At 49.9% G+C, this 20,438-nt stretch overlaps 1 protein-coding gene across 1 annotated transcript in view; it reads right to left on the minus strand.

The window, feature by feature from the left end:
- ARID3C (AT-rich interaction domain 3C) overlaps positions 1 to 19,776 on the minus strand; it is a 293,711-nt gene extending 273,935 nt beyond the window's left edge. Inside the window, exon 1 of the mRNA XM_075343926.1 lies at positions 19,080 to 19,776. Within this exon, the coding sequence (XP_075200041.1) occupies positions 19,080 to 19,655 (576 nt within the window). The 5' untranslated portion in view covers positions 19,656 to 19,776. The remainder of the gene's footprint in view (positions 1 to 19,079) is intronic.
- Positions 19,777 to 20,438: the final 662 nt, after the last annotated feature.

Genomic DNA, 20,438 nt, shown 5'->3' on the forward strand with positions numbered 1-20,438 from the left:
TGAAGTAGATGTCACCTGCAGTCCTATGTAACACCACAGATAACACAGTGATATCTCTGAGTACAGATAATGTAGCAGATGTCACCTGCAGTCCTATGTAACACCACAGATAATACAGTGATATCTCTGAGTACAGATAATGTAGTAGATGTCACCTGCAGTCCTATGTAACACCACAGATAACACAGTGATATCTCTGAGTACAGATAATGTAGTAGGTGTCATCTGCAGTCCTATGTAACACCACAGATAACACAGTGATATCTCTGAGTACAGATAATGTAGTAGGTGTCACCTGCAGTCCTATGTAACACCACAGATAACACAGTGATATCTCTGAGTACAGATAATGTAGTAGATGTCACCTGCAGTCCTATGTAACACCACAGATAACACAGAGATATCTCTGAGTACAGATAATGTAGTAGATGTCTCCTGCAGTCCTATGTAACACCACAGATAACACAGTGATATCCCTGAGTACAGATAATGTAGTAGATGTCACCTGCAGTCCTATGTAACACCACAGATAACACAGTGATATCTCTGAGTACAGATAATGTAGTAGATGTCACCTGCAGTCCTATGTAACACCACAGATAACACAGTGATATCCCTGAGTACAGATAATGTAGTAGATGTCACCTGCAGTCCTATGTAACACCACAGATAACACAGTGATATCTCTGAGTACAGATAATGTAGTAGATGTCACCTGCAGTCCTATGTAACACCACAGATAACACAGTGATATCTCTGAGTACAGATAATGTAGTAGATGTCACCTGCAGTCCTATGTAACACCACAGATAACACAGTGATATCTCTGAGTGCAGATAATGTAGTAGATGTCACCTGCAGTCCTATGTAACACCACAGATAACACAGTGATATCTCTGAGTACAGATAATGTAGTAGATGTCACCTGCAGTCCTATGTAACACCACAGATAACACAGTGATATCTCTCTGAGTACAGATAATGTAGTAGATGTCACCTGCAGTCCTATGTAACACCACAGATAACACAGTGATATCTCTGAGTACAGATAATGCAGTAGATGTCACCTGCAGTCCTATGTAACACCACAGATAACACAGTGATATCTCTGAGTACAGATAATGTAGTAGATGTCACCTGCAGTCCTATGTAACACCACAGATAACACAGTGATATCTCTCTGAGTACAGATAATGTAGTAGATGTCACCTGCAGTCCCATGTAAGTGGCTTTGTGCAGTGATGTTGTCCCCCTGGTGCACAGTCTGGGGGCTGCAGATAGTTGTGCAGGACGTTTTCATGTTATCAGTGGCGCTGAGAGTGTAGCTCTTCTGTGAGAGCAGCCATTTGTTGGGTGGTGTCATGTGGGGGGCAGCGGGGAGTGCGGACCCCCGCCCTGCACAGCAATGTCACCAATAATAATCTAGACATTTTCTATTATAGCGCTCAGCATTGTGGGCTGGAATAGAGCTGCCAAGTTGGTGAGGAGTATATAATGTGTGGGGGGTGTATACAGTGCCTTGTGAAAGTATTCAGCCCCTTGAATTTTTCATCCTTTTCCCACATTTCAGGCTTCAAACATAAAGATAAAATGTGAATGTTCTGGAGAAGAATCAACAACAAGTGACACAATTGTGAAGTGGAACGAAATTTATTGCTTATTTTATACTTTTGTAAAAAATAAATACCTGTAAATCGTGGCGTGCAATATTATTCATCCCCTTTACTGTCAGTGCAGAAACTCCCTCCAGAAGGTGATTGAGGATCTGTGAATGATGCAATGTTGTCCTAAATGACTGATGATGATAAATATAAGCCCCTGTGTGTAATCAAGTCTCCGTATAATGCCCCTGTTCTGTGATAGTCTCATGTTCTGTGTAAAGCGCAGAGAGCATCATGAAGACCAAGGAACACAACAGGCAGGTCCGTGATACTGTTGTGGAGAAGGTTAAAGCCGGATTTGGTTATAAAAGATTTCCACAACGTTAAACATCCCAAGAAGCCCTGTGCAAGCGATCATATAGAAATGGAAGGAGCATCATACCCCTGCAAATCTACCAAGACCCGGCCGTCCATCCAAACTGTCATCTCACACAAGGAGAAGACTGATCAGATGCAGCCAAGAGGCCCATGATCCCTCTGGATGATCTGCAGAGATCTACAGCTGAGGTGGGAGAGTCTGTCCATAGCACAACAATCAGTCACTGCACAAATCTGGCCTTTATGGAAGAGTGGCAAGGAGAAAGCCATTTCTCAAAGATATCCATAAAAAGTGTTGTTTAAAGTTTGCCACAAGCCACCGGGAGACACCAAACATGTGGAGGCAGCATCATGGTTTGGGCCTGCTTTTCTTCAGCAGGGACAGGGAAGATGGGTAAAATTGATGGGAAGATGGAGGGAGCCAAATACAGAACCATTCTTGAAGAAAACCTGTTGGAGTCTGCAAAAGACCTGAGACTGGGACGGAGATTTTTCTTCCAACAAGACAATGATCCAAACATAAAGCAAAATCTACAATGGAATGGTTCACAAATAACCGTATCCAGGTGTTAGAATGGCCAAGTCACAGCCCAGACCTGAACCCAATCGAGAACCTGTGGAAAGAGCTGAAAACTGCTGTTCACAAACGCCTCCATCCAACCTCACTCAGCTCCAGCTGTTTACAATGGAAGAACGGGCAAGAATTTCACCTCTCCATGTGCAAAACTGATAGACACATACCCCAAGAGACTGTGCTGTAATCGCAGCAAAAGGGGGCGCTACAAAGGATTCACTTACAGGGGATGAATAATATTGCACACCACAATTTTCAGTTACACCCATCGGCAGGTCTCAGCGTTGGACACCCATCGGCAGGTCTCAGCTTTGGACACCCATCGGCTGGTCTCATCGTTGGACACCCATCGGCTGGTCTCAGCGTTGGACACCCATCAGCTGGTCTCAGCGTTGGACACCCATCTGCAGGTCTCAGTGTTGGACACCCATCGGCTGGTCTCAGCGTTGGACACCCATCAGCTGGTCTCAGCGTTGGACACCCATCTGCAGGTCTCAGTGTTGGACACCCATTGGCTGGTCTCAGCGTTGGACACCCATCTGCAGGTCTCAGTGTTGGACACCCATCTGCAAGTCTCAGTGTTGGACACCCATTGGCTGGTCTCAGCGTTGGACACCCATCGGCGGGTCTCAGTGTTGGACACCCATTGGCTGGTCTCAGCGTTGGACACCCATCTGCAGGTCTCAGTGTTGGACACCCATCGGCTGGTCTCAGCGTTGGACACCCATCGGCTGGTCTCAGCGTTGGACACCCATCGGCTGGTCTCAGCGTTGGACACCCATCGGCTGGTCTCAGCGTTGGACACCCATCAGCTGGTCTCAGCGTTGGACTCCCATCGGCTGGTCTCAGCGTTGGACTCCCATCGGCTGGTCTCAGCGTTGGACTCCCATCGGCTGGTCTCAGCGTTGGACACCCATCGGCTGGTCTCAGCGTTGGACACCCATCGGCTGGTCTCAGCGTTGGACACCCATCGGCTGGTCTCAGCGTTGGACACCCATCAGCTGGTCTCAGCGTTGGACTCCCATCGGCTGGTCTCAGCGTTGGACTCCCATCGGCTGGTCTCAGCGTTGGACTCCCATCGGCTGGTCTCAGCGTTGGACACCCATCGGCTGGTCTCAGCGTTGGACACCCATCGGCTGGTCTCAGCGTTGGACACCCATCAGCTGGTCTCAGCGTTGGACTCCCATCGGCGGGTCTCATCCAGCCCACAGATAAGTGATAACTTGGTTTACCTGGACCATGCTTATAATTGGCCTCTGTCAGTTGGAGCGCCACTCCCGAGCCGGCGATATGGACATGAGGGTCTCAGGAGCGGATACAATGATACCTCCATATTTGCCGTCTGATAATATATTCCAGAAAAATCTGTGTTCTTAATACCTAAATGATCTGTTAAGATCTATGGGCAGACATAGATCTCCATGAGACTCCGCCACTAGAGATTATTGTAAATGATGGGGGTTACCAGCATGAGACATGTAATGACTGACAGTCTGCTCTCCTGATCTCACTGCAGAGCTGTGTGTGATTACAACGAACCCAGTACAGCAGAGCTCAGCTGTCTCACTACATGCACATCTGCAGCTCTGCTCTCATGGTGCTCCCCTCCCCCAACACGAGCTGCCTGTGAGATGGCTGCTGAAGGGTTAATAGTAAACATTGGACCTGACAGCGGTCCGGTCCGCGCAGCTGTCACACTGCCTCCGGGTTTACTCAGCGCAGCTGTCACACTGCCTCCGGTTTTACTCAGCACAGCTGTCACCCTGCCTCCGGGTTTACTAAGCACAGCTGTCACCCTGCCTCCGGGTTTACTCAGCGCAGCTGTCACACTGCCTCCGGGTTTACTCAGCGCAGCTGTCACCCTGCCTCCGGGTTTACTCAGCACAGCTGTCACACTGCTTCCGGGTCTACTAAGCGCAGCTGTCACACTGCCTCCGGGTTTACTCAGCACAGCTGTCACACTGCTTCCGGGTCTACTAAGCGCAGCTGTCACACTGCCTCCGGGTCTACTCAGCGCAGGCCCACCCTCTCTGCCAGCGTTTGGGTTTGGTTGCCCTCAGACTAATTTGAAACAAATTGGGTAGGGTCCCCCATATTTTGATACCCAGCGCAGATAAAGCAGACAGCTGGAGTCTGCAGCCCCTAGCTGTGTGCTTTATCTTGGTTGGTTACCCGGCTTATCCAGATTGCCCAGCTGCAGTGGCAATCGGGGTAATATAGGAGCTTAATGACAGCTGTGATTTGTCAAAAGAAATCACAGCTGCCACAATGCCCTGGATTAGTAAAAAACACATCCTCTTTCTCCACTTTATTAACCCCCAAAACACCCCTGCAGGTCCATTGAAATCCACACCATGAAGTTCCAAGACGATCCCAGCTCTGCTACATCCTGAGATCGCAGTGCACGGTCACATGCGGCATCTGGGACACACTGCCTCAGCTATGAGAGTGGTGACATCAGTGAGTTCACCTGAGGTCACAGCTGGCGGTTCCCACGGTCCCCCAGCTGTGACCTCAGGTGAACTCATTGAACTGAATGCCGGATTAGGCTATGTGCGCATGTTGAGTATTTGGTTGCAGAAATTTCTGCACCAAATCTGTATCTCCTGGCAGAAAAATGCACCAAAAAAGCACATTGCACTTTTGGTGCATTTTTGAGAGGAGATGCAATACTCAATATGTGCACGTACCCTAATGCGGCAATCCTGCATTGAGTTCAAGGAGTTCACCTGAGGTCACAGCTGGGGTGCCGTGGGAACCAACAGCTGTGACCTCAGGTGAACTCACTGACGTCACCGCTCTCACACCTACGGCTCCGTCAGTGTGTTCTATAGGCCGCACCGATTGGTCACGTTTGCTAACGTGACTGCGCAGTGCGACCCCAGGATGTAGCAGAGCCAGGATTGTAGATTACGTCAGACCTGCAGGGGTGATTTGGGGTTAATAATTTACAAAAAGAGGGTGTTTTTTTGTTATTTTTTTAAATAAAAGACTTTTCTCTGTGTTTTGGGTTCATTTCTTTTTACTTACTTATTTAGTAATGGGGGGTTCTCATAGACCCCTACCCATTACTAATCCAGGGCTTTGCGATAGCAGTGATATCTTGACCAATCACAGCTGTCATTAATCCCTTATATTACCAAAATTGCCACCGCACCAGGGCAATCGGGATGAGCCGGGTAAGCATCAAGATTGGCACATCTAATTCTGGGGCAGTTGGGGGCGGATATTTTTAGGCTGGGGAAGGTCCAATAATCATGGGCCTCCCCAGCTTGAGAATACCAGCCCCTAGCTGTCTGCTTTATTTTGTCTGGGTATCAAAATTAGGGGGGACCCCACGTCGTTTTATTAAGATTTATTTAAATAATTGAAAAAAAGCAGTGTGGGTTCCCTCGTATTTTGATACATGGCCAAGATAAAGCAGACAGCTGGGGGACCCTACACTACTTTTTCCAATTATTTATTTATTTGTACACTCTACTTTGGGAACTCAGACAGCTAGTGTGAGGACAACCAATCACAGACAGCGGCACAGAAGGTGGGGGAGCTGTCCTACTGCAACCAATCACAGACACCGGCACAGAAGGTAGGGGAGCTGTCCTACTGGAACCAATCACAGTCACCGGCACAGAAGGTGGGGGACCTGTCCTACTGGAACCAAGCACAGTCACAGACGGTGGGGGAGCTGTCCTACTGCAACCAATCACAGACACCGGCACAGAGGGTGGGGGAGCTGTCCTACTGCAACCAATCACAGTCACCAGCACAGAAGGTGGGGGAGCTGTCTTACTGCAACCAATCACAGTCACCGGCACAGAAGGTGGGGGACCTGTCCTACTGGAACCAAGCACAGTCACTGGCACAGAAGGTGGGGGAGCTGTCCTACTGCAACCAATCACAGTCACCGGCACAGAAGGTGGGGGAGCTGTCCTACTGCAACCAATCACAGACACCGGCACAGAGGGTGGGGGAGCTGTCCTACTGCAACCAATCACAGTCACCGGCACAGAAGGTGGGGGAGCTGTCCTACTGCAACCAATCACAGACACCGGCACAGAGGGTGGGGGAGCTGTCCTACTGCAACCAATCACAGACACCGGCGCAAAGGGTGGGGGAGCTGTTCTACTGCAACCAATCACAGACACCGGCACAGAAGGTGGGGGAGCTGTCCTACTGCAACCAATCACAGTCACTGGCACAGAAGGTGGGGGAGCTGTCCTACTGCAACCAATCACAGTCACCGGCACAGTAGGCGGAGGGGCTGTCCTACTGCAACCTATCACAGACACTGGCACAGGAGGTGGGGGAGCTGTCTTAGTGCAACCAATCACAGTCACTGGCGGCACAGAAGGTGGGGGGCTGTCCTACTATAACTAATCACAGACACTGGCACAGAAGGTGGGGGAGCTGTCCTACTGCAACCAATCACAGACGGCGGCACAGAGGGTGGGCGGGGGAAGCAGTGAACATTCATGAGATTTAATGAGCGGCCCCGGAAGCAGTGTAACAGCCGAATAGGTATAGCTGTCCTGCTTTATTCCGTGTCTTGCTTCCTTCTGGAGCCCCCCGCCCTTACTACCATTATTTTATAGCATTTAAGTTTGGGCTCAAGTTCGAGTCAAGTCCTCTGAACCCGAACATCTGGGGGTCTCCCACCTCTAGTTCTGTAGCAAAATCCTCCCAAAATGATTCCTCTTAAAGGGCCGGTGTCCTGTCTTATTTTCTATAAGCTTCTGAAATTAGTTCCTTCTCATTTTCGGGACCTCTGCTGCCCGCGGGGAACTGATCACAGCGGAGGGTTTGTTACAATTGTATCCGGTGCAGACAGATCTCCAGAGGTAAGAGCCCCCTCCTCCCCTGCTGAAGCTCGGGCACCAGGACTGTCTGCACCGGATGCAACTGTAACAAACCCTCAGCAATTACTCACATTTCACCAGAAAACCTCCTGACTGCTGCTGTGTGTTCAGGGTACATTGTGCATTTATGTTTTGGGGGTGCCGGGTCCTGTATTTTCGGGGTACATTGTGCACTTATGTCTTGGGGGTGCCGAGTCCTGTGTTTAGGGAGTACATTGTGCACTTATCTTTTCGGGGTGTCAGGCCCTGTGTTTAGGGAGTACATTGTGCACTTATCTTTTGGGGGGGTTACCATGTCCTATGTTTTGGGGGTACATTGTGCATTTATGTTTTGGGGGTGTTGAGCTCTGTGTTTTGGGGATACATTGTGCACTTATGTTTTGGGGGTGCCAGGTCCTGTGTTTTGGGGGTACATTGTGCACTTATGTTTTGGGGGTGCCAGGTCCTGTGTTTTGGGGGTACATTGTGCACTTATGTTTTGGGGTGCCAGGTCCTGTGTTTTGGGGGTACATTGTGCACTTATGTTTTGGGGGTGCCGGGTCCTGTGTTTTGGGGGTACATTGTGCACTTATGTTTTGGGGGTGCCAGGTCCTGTGTTTTGGGGGTGCCAGGTCCTGTGTTTTGGGGGTGCCGAGTCCTGTGTTTTGGGGGTGCCAGGTCCTGTGTTTTGGGGGTACATTGTGCACTTATCTTTTGGGGGTGTCAGGCCCTGTGTTTTGGGGGTACATTGTGCACTTATGGTTTGGGGTTGTGGGGCCCTGTGTTTTGGGGATACATTGTGCACTTATATTTTGGGGGTGCCAGGTCCTGTGTTTTGGGGGTACATTGTGCACTTATGTTTTGGGGGTGCCGGGTCCTGTGTTTTGGGGGTGCCGGGTCCTGTGTTCTGGGGGTACATTGTGAACAGCTAATGTGTCCGGTGAGCTCTGTCCTGCATTTTCGGGACACATTCTTGCGCTGAGCCCGGTCCTGTGTTTTCGGGGTGCAGCCCGCGCACTGTTCTGGGGGTCCCATTGTCGGTCTGGTGGGGGTGGGGCCGGCGTGGACGACATTCTGGATGCACATACCTGACATACTTTTTTTCTCGCCCTGAGAATAGGTTTTGTAAACACTCTACACCCCTAACAATGACCTGTGCTGACCTTCCATACCACCCAGAATGCCGCCGCCGCTATTAACCCCTCCAGAGCCGGCAAAGAACATGCACACAGTGAACGCAATCTGTTGCTCCCTGTTATCTGCCACATCAGGTTGTGGAGAAGAGATGACGGTAGTGCTGGTCAGTGGGATTATTGGCGGGCAGAGCAGTCACCTCCCGGCCCCCGGATATCAGCCCTCACAGCCCCTGCCATTAATCTCCGGCCCTTGGGGATCCTGGTGGTAGCGTCAGTCGCCCCCTCGCCCGGCGTCATCGCTCCTATATATAGGTCACACATCAATAACCGGAATGTATTTACTGGAATCATCGGCATTCTGCGAGTACGGTGGAGTACGGTGGAGTACGGTGGAGTACGGTGGAGTACGGCAGAGTACGGCAGAGTATGGTGGAGTACGGCAGAGTATGGTGGAGTACGGCAGAGTATGGTGGAGTACGGCAGAGTATGGTGGAGTATGGTGGAGTACGGTGGAGTATGGTGGAGTACGGAGGAGTATGGTGTAGTACGGTGGAGTACGGTGCAGTACGGCGGAGTATGGTGGAGTACGGTGGAGTATGGTGCAGTACGGTGGAGTACAGTCCAGTACGGCAAAGTATGGTGGAGTATGGTGGAGTATGGTGGAGTACGGCAGAGTATGGTGGAGTATGGTGGAGTACGGTGGAGTATGGTGGAGTACGGAGGAGTATGGTGTAGTACGGTGGAGTACGGTGCAGTACGGCGGAGTATGGTGGAGTACGGTGGAGTACGGCAGACTATGGTGGAGTATGGTGGAGGACGGTGGAGGACGGTGGAGGACGGTGGAGGTCTGTGGAATGTCCCCTCCCCCGTATAGCGCAGACACCTGTAATAACAGCATATAATAGAGGTGCACGCTCGCCCCTTTCAGGCACACACAGTGAGACCACACGCCCCGTCGCCCCCAGACCGGTTCTTCCACTGCTGGCAGCCTGTTATCTTCATATAGCGCGGTTTCCAGTCTGACCGCTCGGTGTCACCTTGATGGTTGCCCCCGCCGAGGAAACTCGCCTCACCTGAAGACACAAATAACAAAATTGTGCAAAAAGTGGGAGAGGCGAGGAGCGAGACTGCGATCCCTGGGAGCCCAACACGAGAGCAACAGGGGGCCCAAATAATGTGCGGACACGTCAAGTCCTGAGCAGCAGGGGCGGCAAGCCTGGCTCAGGACAACAGGGGGGGACCAAATAATGTGCGGATACATCAGATCCTGCACAGCACAAGTGGCAAGCCTGGCTCACAGCAACTAAGGGGGTCCAAATAATGTGCGGACACGTCAGATCCTGCGCAGCACGGGCAGCAAGCCTGGCTCACAGCAACAGGGGGGCCCAAATAATATGCGGACGCGTCAGATCCTGCGCAGCACGGGCAGCAAGCCTGGCTCACAGCAACTAAGGGGGTCCAAATAATGTGCGGATACATCAGATCCTGCGCAGCACGGGCAGCAAGCCTGGCTCACAGCAACTAAAGGGGTCCAAATAATGTGCGGACACGTCAGATCCTGCGCAGCACGGGCAGCAAGCCTGGCTCACAGCAACTAATGGGGTCCAAATAATGTGCGGACACGTCAGATCCTGCGCAGCACGGGCAGCAAGCCTGGCTCACAGCAACTAAGGGGGTCCAAATAATGTGCGGACGCGTCAGATCTTGTGCAGTACAAGTGGCAAGCCTGGCTCAGGGCAACAGGAGGCCCAAATAATGTGCGCACGCGTCAAATCCTGAGCAAGATGGGCGGCAAGCCTTGCTCACAGAACTAGGGGGGCCCAAATAATGTGCGGACACGTCAGATCCTGCGCAGCACAGGCAGCAAGTCTGGCTCACAGCAACATGAGGCCCAAATAATGTGCGGACGCGTCAGATCCTGCGCAGCACGGGCAGCAAGCCTGGCTCACAGCAACAGCAGGGTCTAAATATGGCGGCACATACCGTGCACCAGGGCGGAGAGTAAAGACCCCCGACTTGTGCAGGTGCAGGGGCAGACCGAATTCTGATCAGTATTATTATTATTATTATTATTATTTTATATTAATTTTTATCACTTAAAATTGAGGAGAAGAATCTGGTGATTCCCGATTACAGATGATATGTCTTATCACAGGGGATATGTATAATAGGATATGTATCACAGGGGATATGTATAACAGGATATGTATCACAGGGGATATGTATAATAGGATATGTATCACAGGGGATATGTATAACAGGATATGTATCACAGGGGATATGCATCACAGGGGATATGTATCACAGGGGATATGTATAATAGGATATATATCGCAGGGGATATGTATCACAGGGGATATGTATAATAGGATATGTATCACAGGGGATATGTATAACAGGATATGTATCACAGGGGATATGCATCACAGGGGATATGTATCACAGGGGATATGTATCACAGGGGATATGTATCACAGGGGATATGTATAATAGGATATGTATCACAGGGGATATGTATCACAGGGGATATGTATCACAGAGGATATGTATCACAGGGGATATGTATAATAGGATATGTATCACAGGGGATATGTATAATAGGATATGTATCACAGGGGATATGTATCACAGGATATGTATCACAGGGGATATGTATAATAGGATATGTATCACAGGGGATATGTATAATAGGATATGTATCACAGGGGATATGCATCACAGGGGATATGTATCACAGGGGATATGTATCACAGGGGATATGTATCACAGGGGATATGTATCACAGAGGATATGTATCACAGGGGATATGTATAATAGGATATGTATCACAGGGGATATGTATAATAGGATATGTATCACAGGGGATATGTATCACAGGGGATATGTATCACAGAGGATATGTATCACACGGAATATGTATCACAGGGGATATGTATAATAGGATATGTATCGCAGGGAATATGTATAATAGGATATGTATCACAGGGGATATGTATCACAGGGGATATGTATCACAGAGGATATGTATCACAGGGAATATGTATCACAGGGGATATGTATCACAGGGGATATATATCGCAGGGAATATGTATAATAGGATATGTATCACAGGGGATATGTATCACAGGGGATATGTATCACAGAGGATATGTATCGCAGGGAATATGTATTGCAGGGGATATGTATAATAAGATATGTATCGCAGGGAATATGTATCACAGGGGATATGTATAATAGGATATGTATCACAGGGGATATGTATCACAGAGGATATGTATCACAGGGAATATGTATCACAGGGGATATGTATCACAAGGGATATGTATAATAGGATATGTATCACAGGGGATATGTATAATAGGATATGTATCTCAGGGGATATGTATCACAGGGGATATGTATAATAGGATATGTATCGCAGGGAATATGTATCACAGGGGATATGTATCGCAGGGAATATGTATCACAGGAGATATGTATCACAGGGGATATGTATCACAGGGGATATGTATAATAGGATATGTATCGCAGGGAATATGTATCACAGGGGATATGTGTAATAGGATATGTATGGCAGGGAATATGTATCCCAGGGGATATGTATAATAGGATATGTATCGCAGGGAATATGTATCACAGGGGATATGTATAATAGGATATGTATCGCAGGGAATATGTATAATAGGATATGTGTCACAGGGGATTTGCATCACAGGGGATATGTATCACAGGGGATATGCATCACAGGGGATATGTATCACAGGGGATATGTATCACAGGGGATATGCATCACAGGGGATATGTATCACAGGGGATATGTATCACAGGGGATATGTATCACAGAGGATATGCATCACAGGGGATATGTATCACAGGGGATATGTATCACAGGGGATATGTATAATAGGATATGTATCACAGGGGATATGTATCACAGGGGATATGTATCACAGAGGATATGTATCACAGGGGATATGTATCACAGGGGTATGTATAATAGGATATGTATCACAGGGGATATGTATAATAGGATATGTATCACAGGGGATATGTATCACAGGGGATATGTATCACAGAGGATATGTATCACAGGGGATATGTATAATAGGATATGTATCACAGGGGATATGTATAATAGGATATGTATCACAGGGGATATGTATCACAGGGGATATGTATAATAGGATATGTATCACAGGGGATATGTATAATAGGATATGTATCACAGGGAATATGTATCCCAGGGGATATGTATAATAGGATATGTATCACAGGGGATATGTATAATAGGATATGTATCACAGGGGATATGCATCACAGGGGATATGTATCACAGGGGATATGTATCACAGGGGATATGTATCACAGGGGATATGTATAATAGGATATGTATCACAGGGGATATGTATCACAGGGGATATGTATCACAGAGGATATGTATCACAGGGGATATGTATAATAGGATATGTATTGCAGGGAATATGTATAATAGGATATGTATCACAGGGGATATGTATCACAGAGGATATGTATCGCAGGGAATATGTATTGCAGGGGATATGTATAATAGGATATGTATCGCAGGGAATATGTATCACAGGGGATATGTATAATAGGATATGTATCACAGGGGATATGTATCACAGGGAATATGTATCACAGGGGATATGTATCACAAGGGATATGTATAATAGGATATGTATCACAGGGGATATGTATAATAGGATATGTATCACAGGGGATATGTATCACAGGGGATATGTATAATAGGATATGTATCGCAGGGAATATGTATCACAGGGGATATGTATAATAGGATATGTATCACAGGGGATATGTATCACAGGGAATATGTATCACAGGGGATATGTATCACAAGGGATATGTATAATAGGATATGTATCACAGGGGATATGTTTAATAGGATATGTATCACAGGGGATATGTATCACAGGGGATATGTATAATAGGATATGTATCGCAGGGAATATGTATCACAGGGGATATGTATCGCAGGGAATATGTATCACAGGGGATATGTATGACAGGGGATATGTATCACAGGGGATATGTATAATAGGATATGTATCGCAGGGAATATGTATCACAGGGGATATGTGTAATAGGATATGTATCGCAGGGAATATGTATCCCAGGGGATATGCATAATAGGATATGTATCGCAGGGAATATGTATAATAGGATATGTATCGCAGGGGATATGTATCACAGGGGATATGTATAATAGGATATGTATCGCAGGGAATATGTATAATAGGATATGTATCGCAGGGGATATGTATCACAGGGGATATGTATAATAGGATATGTATAATAGGATATGTATCGCAGGGAATATGTATCACAGGGGATATGTATAATAGGATATGTATCGCAGGGAATATGTATCACAGGGGATATGTATAATAGGATATGTATCGCAGGGAATATGTATCACAGGGGATATGTATAATAGGATATATATCGCAGGGGATATGTATCACAGGGGATATGTATAATAGGATATGTATCACAGGGGATATGTATAATAGGATATGTATCGCAGGGAATATGTATCACAGGGGATATGTATAATAGGATATATATCGCAGGGGATATGTATCACAGGGGATATGTATAATAGGATATGTATCACAGGGGATATGTATAATAGGATATATATCGCAGGCGATATGTATCACAGGGGATATGTATAATAGGATATGTATCACAGGGGATATCACAGGGGATATGTATAATAGGATATGTATCGCAGGGGATATGTATCACAGGGGATATGTATAATAGGATATGTATCGCAGGGGATATGTATCACAGGGGATATCACAGGGGATATGTATAATAGGATATGTATCACAGGGAATATGTATCGCAGGGAATATGTATCACAGGGGATATGAATCCTATGTTCTCATCAGTGACAGCGGATCAGCACCACACAATGCACTGCTTTATATGAAGTATATAATTAGACTACACCCGTCACTCTGCTCTATGTGCATGTAACAGGTATAGATGTACCTGCACCAACAGCCCCCACACAGTATAATGCCCCCACACACAGTATAATGCCCCCACACACAGTATGATGCCCCCACACACAGTATATGATGCCCCCACACACAGTATATGATGCCCCCACACACAGTATAATGCCCCCACACACAGTATAATGCCCCCACACACAGTATAATGCCCCCACACACAGTATGATGCCCCCACACACAGTATATGATGCCCCCACACACAGTATATGATGCCCCCACACACAGTATATGATGCCCGCACACACAGTATATGATGCCCCCACACAGTATATGATGCCCCCACACACAGTATATGATGCCCCCACACAGTATATGATGCCCCCACACACAGTATATGATGCCCCCACACACAGTATATGATGCCCCCACACACAGTATATGATGCCCCCACACACAGTATATGATGCCCCCACACACAGTATATGATGCCCCCACACAGTATATGATGCCCCCACACACAGTATATGATGCCCCCACACACAGTATATGATGCCCCCACACACAGTATATGATGCCCCCACACACAGTATATGATGCCCCCACACACAGTATGATGCCCCCACACACAGCATATGATGCCCCCACACACAGTATGATGCCCCCACACACAGTATATGATGCCCCCACACACAGTATGATGCCCCCACACACAGTATATGATGCCCCCACAGCCCCCCACACAGTATGATACCCCCACACAGTATGATGCCCCCACACACAGTATATGATGCCCCCACACACAGTATGATGCCCCCACACACAGCATATGATGCCCCCACACACAGCATATGATGCCCCCACACACAGCATATGATGCCCCCACACACAGTATGATGCCGCCACACACAGTATATGATGCCCCCACAGCCCCCCACACAGTATGATACCCCCACACAGTATGATGCCCCCACACACAGTATATGATGCCCCCACACACAGATGATTCCTTCCCAGTTTTGCAGGTGTCTGCTCTGTGCAGCTTGTGGACTGAGGCCACGCGCAGCAGGCACGATCTAGTGACATTATTGTGCCTGCTGAGTCTCAGCCTGAATGTTGGTGCAAGGAGTCGACAGCTCCCACCTCCACCATTGTATTCAACTGTACTGACTACCTGAGGACGCAGATACAAGTGATATGGATACACGGGTGGTGGGGGCCATGTGGTGCGGTACGGCACTGTTTCCTGCCCTTTGGATGTACGGGTGCATGGGTCAGACAGGAACAGGCCCAGGTGTGGATGTGGCCCGCTGGTGTATACGCTGTGATCAGGTAAATACGGCAGGGGGCAGGCGATGTCACATGATACGCTTGTATTCAGGTGAGGAGCCCATCCCCCACCCTGCGGATAATCCTCCCGTATCCGTCAGTGGATCTGACACCGCGCTGTGTGCACATTACTGTTTTCCGATATCTAAGATAAAAAGTGTCAGTAAGATGGTGATCGCCTGCGCAGGAGACGCCGCTTCCTCCCGCTCCACCTCAGCGATGCCCGACCTCCGCACCACTCACCACATCCACAACCGCCATTACCGCCAGTACCGCATTCTGCAGCGGAGCAACGGCTCATTCACTGCAGCACCATTATCAAGAATCCAGAAATCTATCCACTGCCTTCACTGGAAGAGCTGAGGGTTTGTTACAATGGCTTCCTCTGCGAGCTGCGCAGTCTAGACACGATACACTGTCAGGAGCGAGGACACGTCCCATCCTGCAACGTCTCCTAATTCCTCCTAATGGCCTCCGCCGCTCCAGAGATTAGAGGATTACAGGTACTATAATGTCCCGCAATCTACCTGCCAGCAAGGTACCAAGGGGGCGAAGACCGCGCCTCCATCTCCACAGCAAGGTACCAAGGGGGCGAAGACCGCGCCTCCATCTCCACAGCAAGGTACCAAGGGGGCGAAGACCGCGCCTCCATCTCCACAGCAAGGTACCAAGGGGGCGAAGACCGCGCCTCCATCTCCACAGCAAGGTACCAAGGGGGCGAAGACAGCGTCTCCTCCATCTCCACAGCAAGGTACCAAGGGGGCGAAGACCGCGCCTCCATCTCCACAGCAAGGTACCAAGGGGGCGAAGACAATGTCTCCTCCATCTCCACAGCAAGGTACCAAGGGGGCGAAGACAGCGCCACCTTCATCTCCACAGGAAGGTACCAAGGGGGCGAAGACAGCGCCTCCATCTCCACAGCAAGGTACCAATGGGACGAAGACAGCGTCTCCTCCATCTCCACAGCAAGGTACCAAGGGGGCGAAGACAGCGCCTCCATCTCCACAGCAAGGTACCAAGGGGGAGAAGACAGCGCCTCCATCTCCACAGCAAGGTACCAAGGGGGCGAAGACAGCATCTCCTCCATCTCCACAGCAAGGTACCAAGGGGGCGAAGACCGCGCCTCCATCTCTACAGCAAGGTACCAAGGGGGCGAAGACAATGTCTCCTCCATCTCCACAGCAAGGTACCAAGGGGGCGAAGACAGCGCCTCCATCTCCACAGCAAGGTACCAAGGGGGCGAAGACAGCGTCTCCTCCATCTCCACAGCAAGGTACTAAGGGGGCGAAGACAGCGCCTCCATCTCCACAGCAAGGTACCAAGGGGGCGAAGACAGCGCCTCCATCTCCACAGCAAGGTACCAAGGGGGCGAAGACAGCGCCTCCATCTCCACAGCAAGGTACCAAGGGGGCGAAGACAGCGTCTCCTCCATCTCCACAGCAAGGTACCAAGGGGGCGAAGACAGCGCCTCCATCTCCACAGCAAGGTACCAAGGGGGAGAAGACAGCGCCTCCATCTCCACAGCAAGGTACCAAGGGGGCGAAGACAGCGCCTCCATCTCCACAGCAAGGTACCAAGGGGGCGAAGACAGCGCCTCCTCCATCTCCACAGCAAGGTACCAAGGGGGAGAAGACAGCGCCTCCATCTCCACAGCAAGGTACCAAGGGGGAGAAGACAGCGCCTCCATCTCCACAGCAAGGTACCAAGGGGGCGAAGACCGCGCCTCCATCTCCACAGCAAGGTACCAAGGGGGGCGAAGACCGCACCTCCTCCATCTCCACAGCAAGGTACCAAGGGGGCGAAGACCGCACCTCCTCCATCTCCACAGCAAGGTACCAAGGGGGCGAAGACAGCGCCTCCATCTCCACAGCAAGGTACCAAGGGGGCGAAGACCGCATCTCCATCTCCACAGCAAGGTACCAAGGGGGCGAAGACCGTGCCTCCTCCATCTCCACAGCAAGGTACCAAGGGGCGAAGACCGCACCTCCTCCATCTCCACAGCAATGTACCAAGGGGCGAAGACCGCGTCTCCATCTCCACAGCAAGGTACCAAGGGGGCGAAGACCGCACCTCCATCTCCACAGCAAGGTACCAAGGGGGCGAAGACCGCGCCTCCTCCATCTCCACAGCAAGGTACCAAGGGGCGAAGACCGCGTCTCCATCTCCACAGCAAGGTACCAAGGGGGCGAAGACAGCGTCTCCATCTCCACAGCAAGGTACCAAGGGGGCGAAGACAGCGCCTCCATCTCCACAGCAAGGTACAAATGGGGCGAAGACCGCGCCTCCTCTATCTCCACAGCAAGGTACCAAGGGGGCGAAGACAGCGCCTCCTCCATCTCCACAGCAAGGTACCAAGGGGGAGAAGACAGCGCCTCCATCTCCACAGCAAGGTACCAAGGGGGCGAAGACCGCGTCTCCTCCAGCTCCACAGCAAGGTACCAAGGGGGCGAAGACCGCGCCTCCATCTCCACAGCAAGGTACCAAGGGGGAGAAGACAGCGCCTCCATCTCCACAGCAAGGTACCAAGGGGCGAAGACAGCGTCTCCTCCAGCTCCACAGCAAGGAGCAACAAGTGCAGGAAGGTGGGGACACGAGTATAACCACCATCAGTCTATAACAACAGAACAGTGAGCGCAGCTCTGGACCATAATACAGGAGGTAACCCAGGATCAGTAATGTAATGTATGTACACAGTGACTGCACCAGCAGAATAGTGATTGCAGCTCTGGAGTATAATACAGGAGGTAACTCAGGATCAGTAATGTATGTACACAGTGACTGCACCAGCAGAATAGTGAGTGCAGCTCTGGAGTATAATAGAAGATGTAATATTAGCTCTTGAGTAATACAACTAATGGCCAACAGGAAAGTCAGTCCATGGAGACCACCAGTGAGTCCAGCCTCCATTCAGTCCAGCCTCCATTCAGTCCAGCCTCCACAGGCACTATCTGAGCATTCCTTCAAATCTGTGAGGCACATACAAGGTCAACATTGGTCAAGATACCTTTGGAGCCACCACCCTACAGACTCCTACAGCTGATAGCCCGGCATGTGCTGGACGTGTTGGGACCAGTGACCAGCACAGGGTGGAGGCCCCTGTTAGAAGCCATCACCAGAGCTGTCATTAGACTGGTTTGTTGTGGGGGTCTTAGGCCAATGACAGGTTGTCCATGGGTCGGTAACTAGCCGTAATGTTAGAGGTACATGGATGGTGGTCCTACCTGTTTGAACTGCTCCTCATACGTCCATTCGTGATGGCCCGCTTGCCCATTCGGGGAGGTCTGAGACTGTGAGCTGGTGTTTGGCATCTGAGGGTGACCCACCCTTTGTAAAACATTGTCTGGTGACTCGGGATCAGGTCGCTGCATGTTCGAGGACATCTCTAAATCTTCCTCATCTTCTTCCTCCCCATCCTCATCGTCCATATCCTCATCTTCAAAGTCCGCTTCCTCACCATCGCTCTTGTGCTTGGACTCGTCCTCCTCTGGTTTTTGGGCCGGCGTCCGTGAGAATATCAGAGTGGGCCGGTTCTGGGACGCTGACGAGGTTGTGGTTGTTGTGCTGGTGGTGGTTGTGCTGACGGTATTGGCGTTTAGAGGTGATGTGACCGCTGTTGCCACTGCCGCCGCCGCTCTCACGGCCGCCTGATACTGTCGTATGGCCAGCGCCTGCTGCTGGATTCTGGACTCCACCAAACAGCGCAGCTCTCGGTCCTTTTCTTGCCTTAATTTTTCTTCTAAGGCCAAACGAGCGGCTTGTTGGCGCTGTAGGTTTTCCATGACGGCTTCTAGCCTCATACCGCCACCTGAGGAAATAGACTGGGAGGACTGGGAAGGACGGGAAATGGGAAAAGGTGAGCTGTGGTGGGATGAAGCAGATACAAGGAGGGAGGGCAGAGACGTAGGAGCCGAGAATGCTGCCGGCTGGAGGAAGAGAAAACAGACACAGAAGAGATCGAGCACACAGGCACAGAAGAGATCGAGCGCACAGACACGGAAGAGATCGAGCACATAGGCATAGAAATGATAAAGCACAGAGACAGAAGACATCGAGCACACAGGCATAGAAGTGATCCAGCGCAGAGACAGACATCGAGCACACAGGCATAGAAGTGATCCAGCGCAGAGACAGAAGAGATCGAGCACACGGGGGCAGAAGAGATCGAGCACACAGGGTCAGAAAAGATCGAGCACACAGACACGGAAGAGATCGAGCACATAAGCATAGAAATGATAAAGCACAGAGACATCGAGCGCACAGGCATAGAAGTGATCCAGCGCAGAGACAGAAGAGATCGAGCACACAGGCATAGAAGTGATCCAGCGCAGAGACAGAAGTGGTGAACACAGGGACAGAAGGGATCGAGCACACAGGGACAGAAGGGATCGAGCACACAGGGACAGAAAGGATCGAGCACACAGGGACAGAAGGGATCGAGCACACAGGGACAGAAGGGATCGAGCACACAGAGACAGAAGAGATCAAGCACACAGGGACAGAAGGGATCAAGCACACAGAGACAGAAGAGATCAAGCACACAGGGTCAGAAGGGATCAAGCACACAGGGACAGAAGGGATCG

This window comes from Anomaloglossus baeobatrachus, chromosome 1, assembly GCF_048569485.1.
Source record: "Anomaloglossus baeobatrachus isolate aAnoBae1 chromosome 1, aAnoBae1.hap1, whole genome shotgun sequence".
In the NCBI taxonomy this organism is placed as follows: domain Eukaryota; kingdom Metazoa; phylum Chordata; class Amphibia; order Anura; family Aromobatidae; genus Anomaloglossus; species Anomaloglossus baeobatrachus.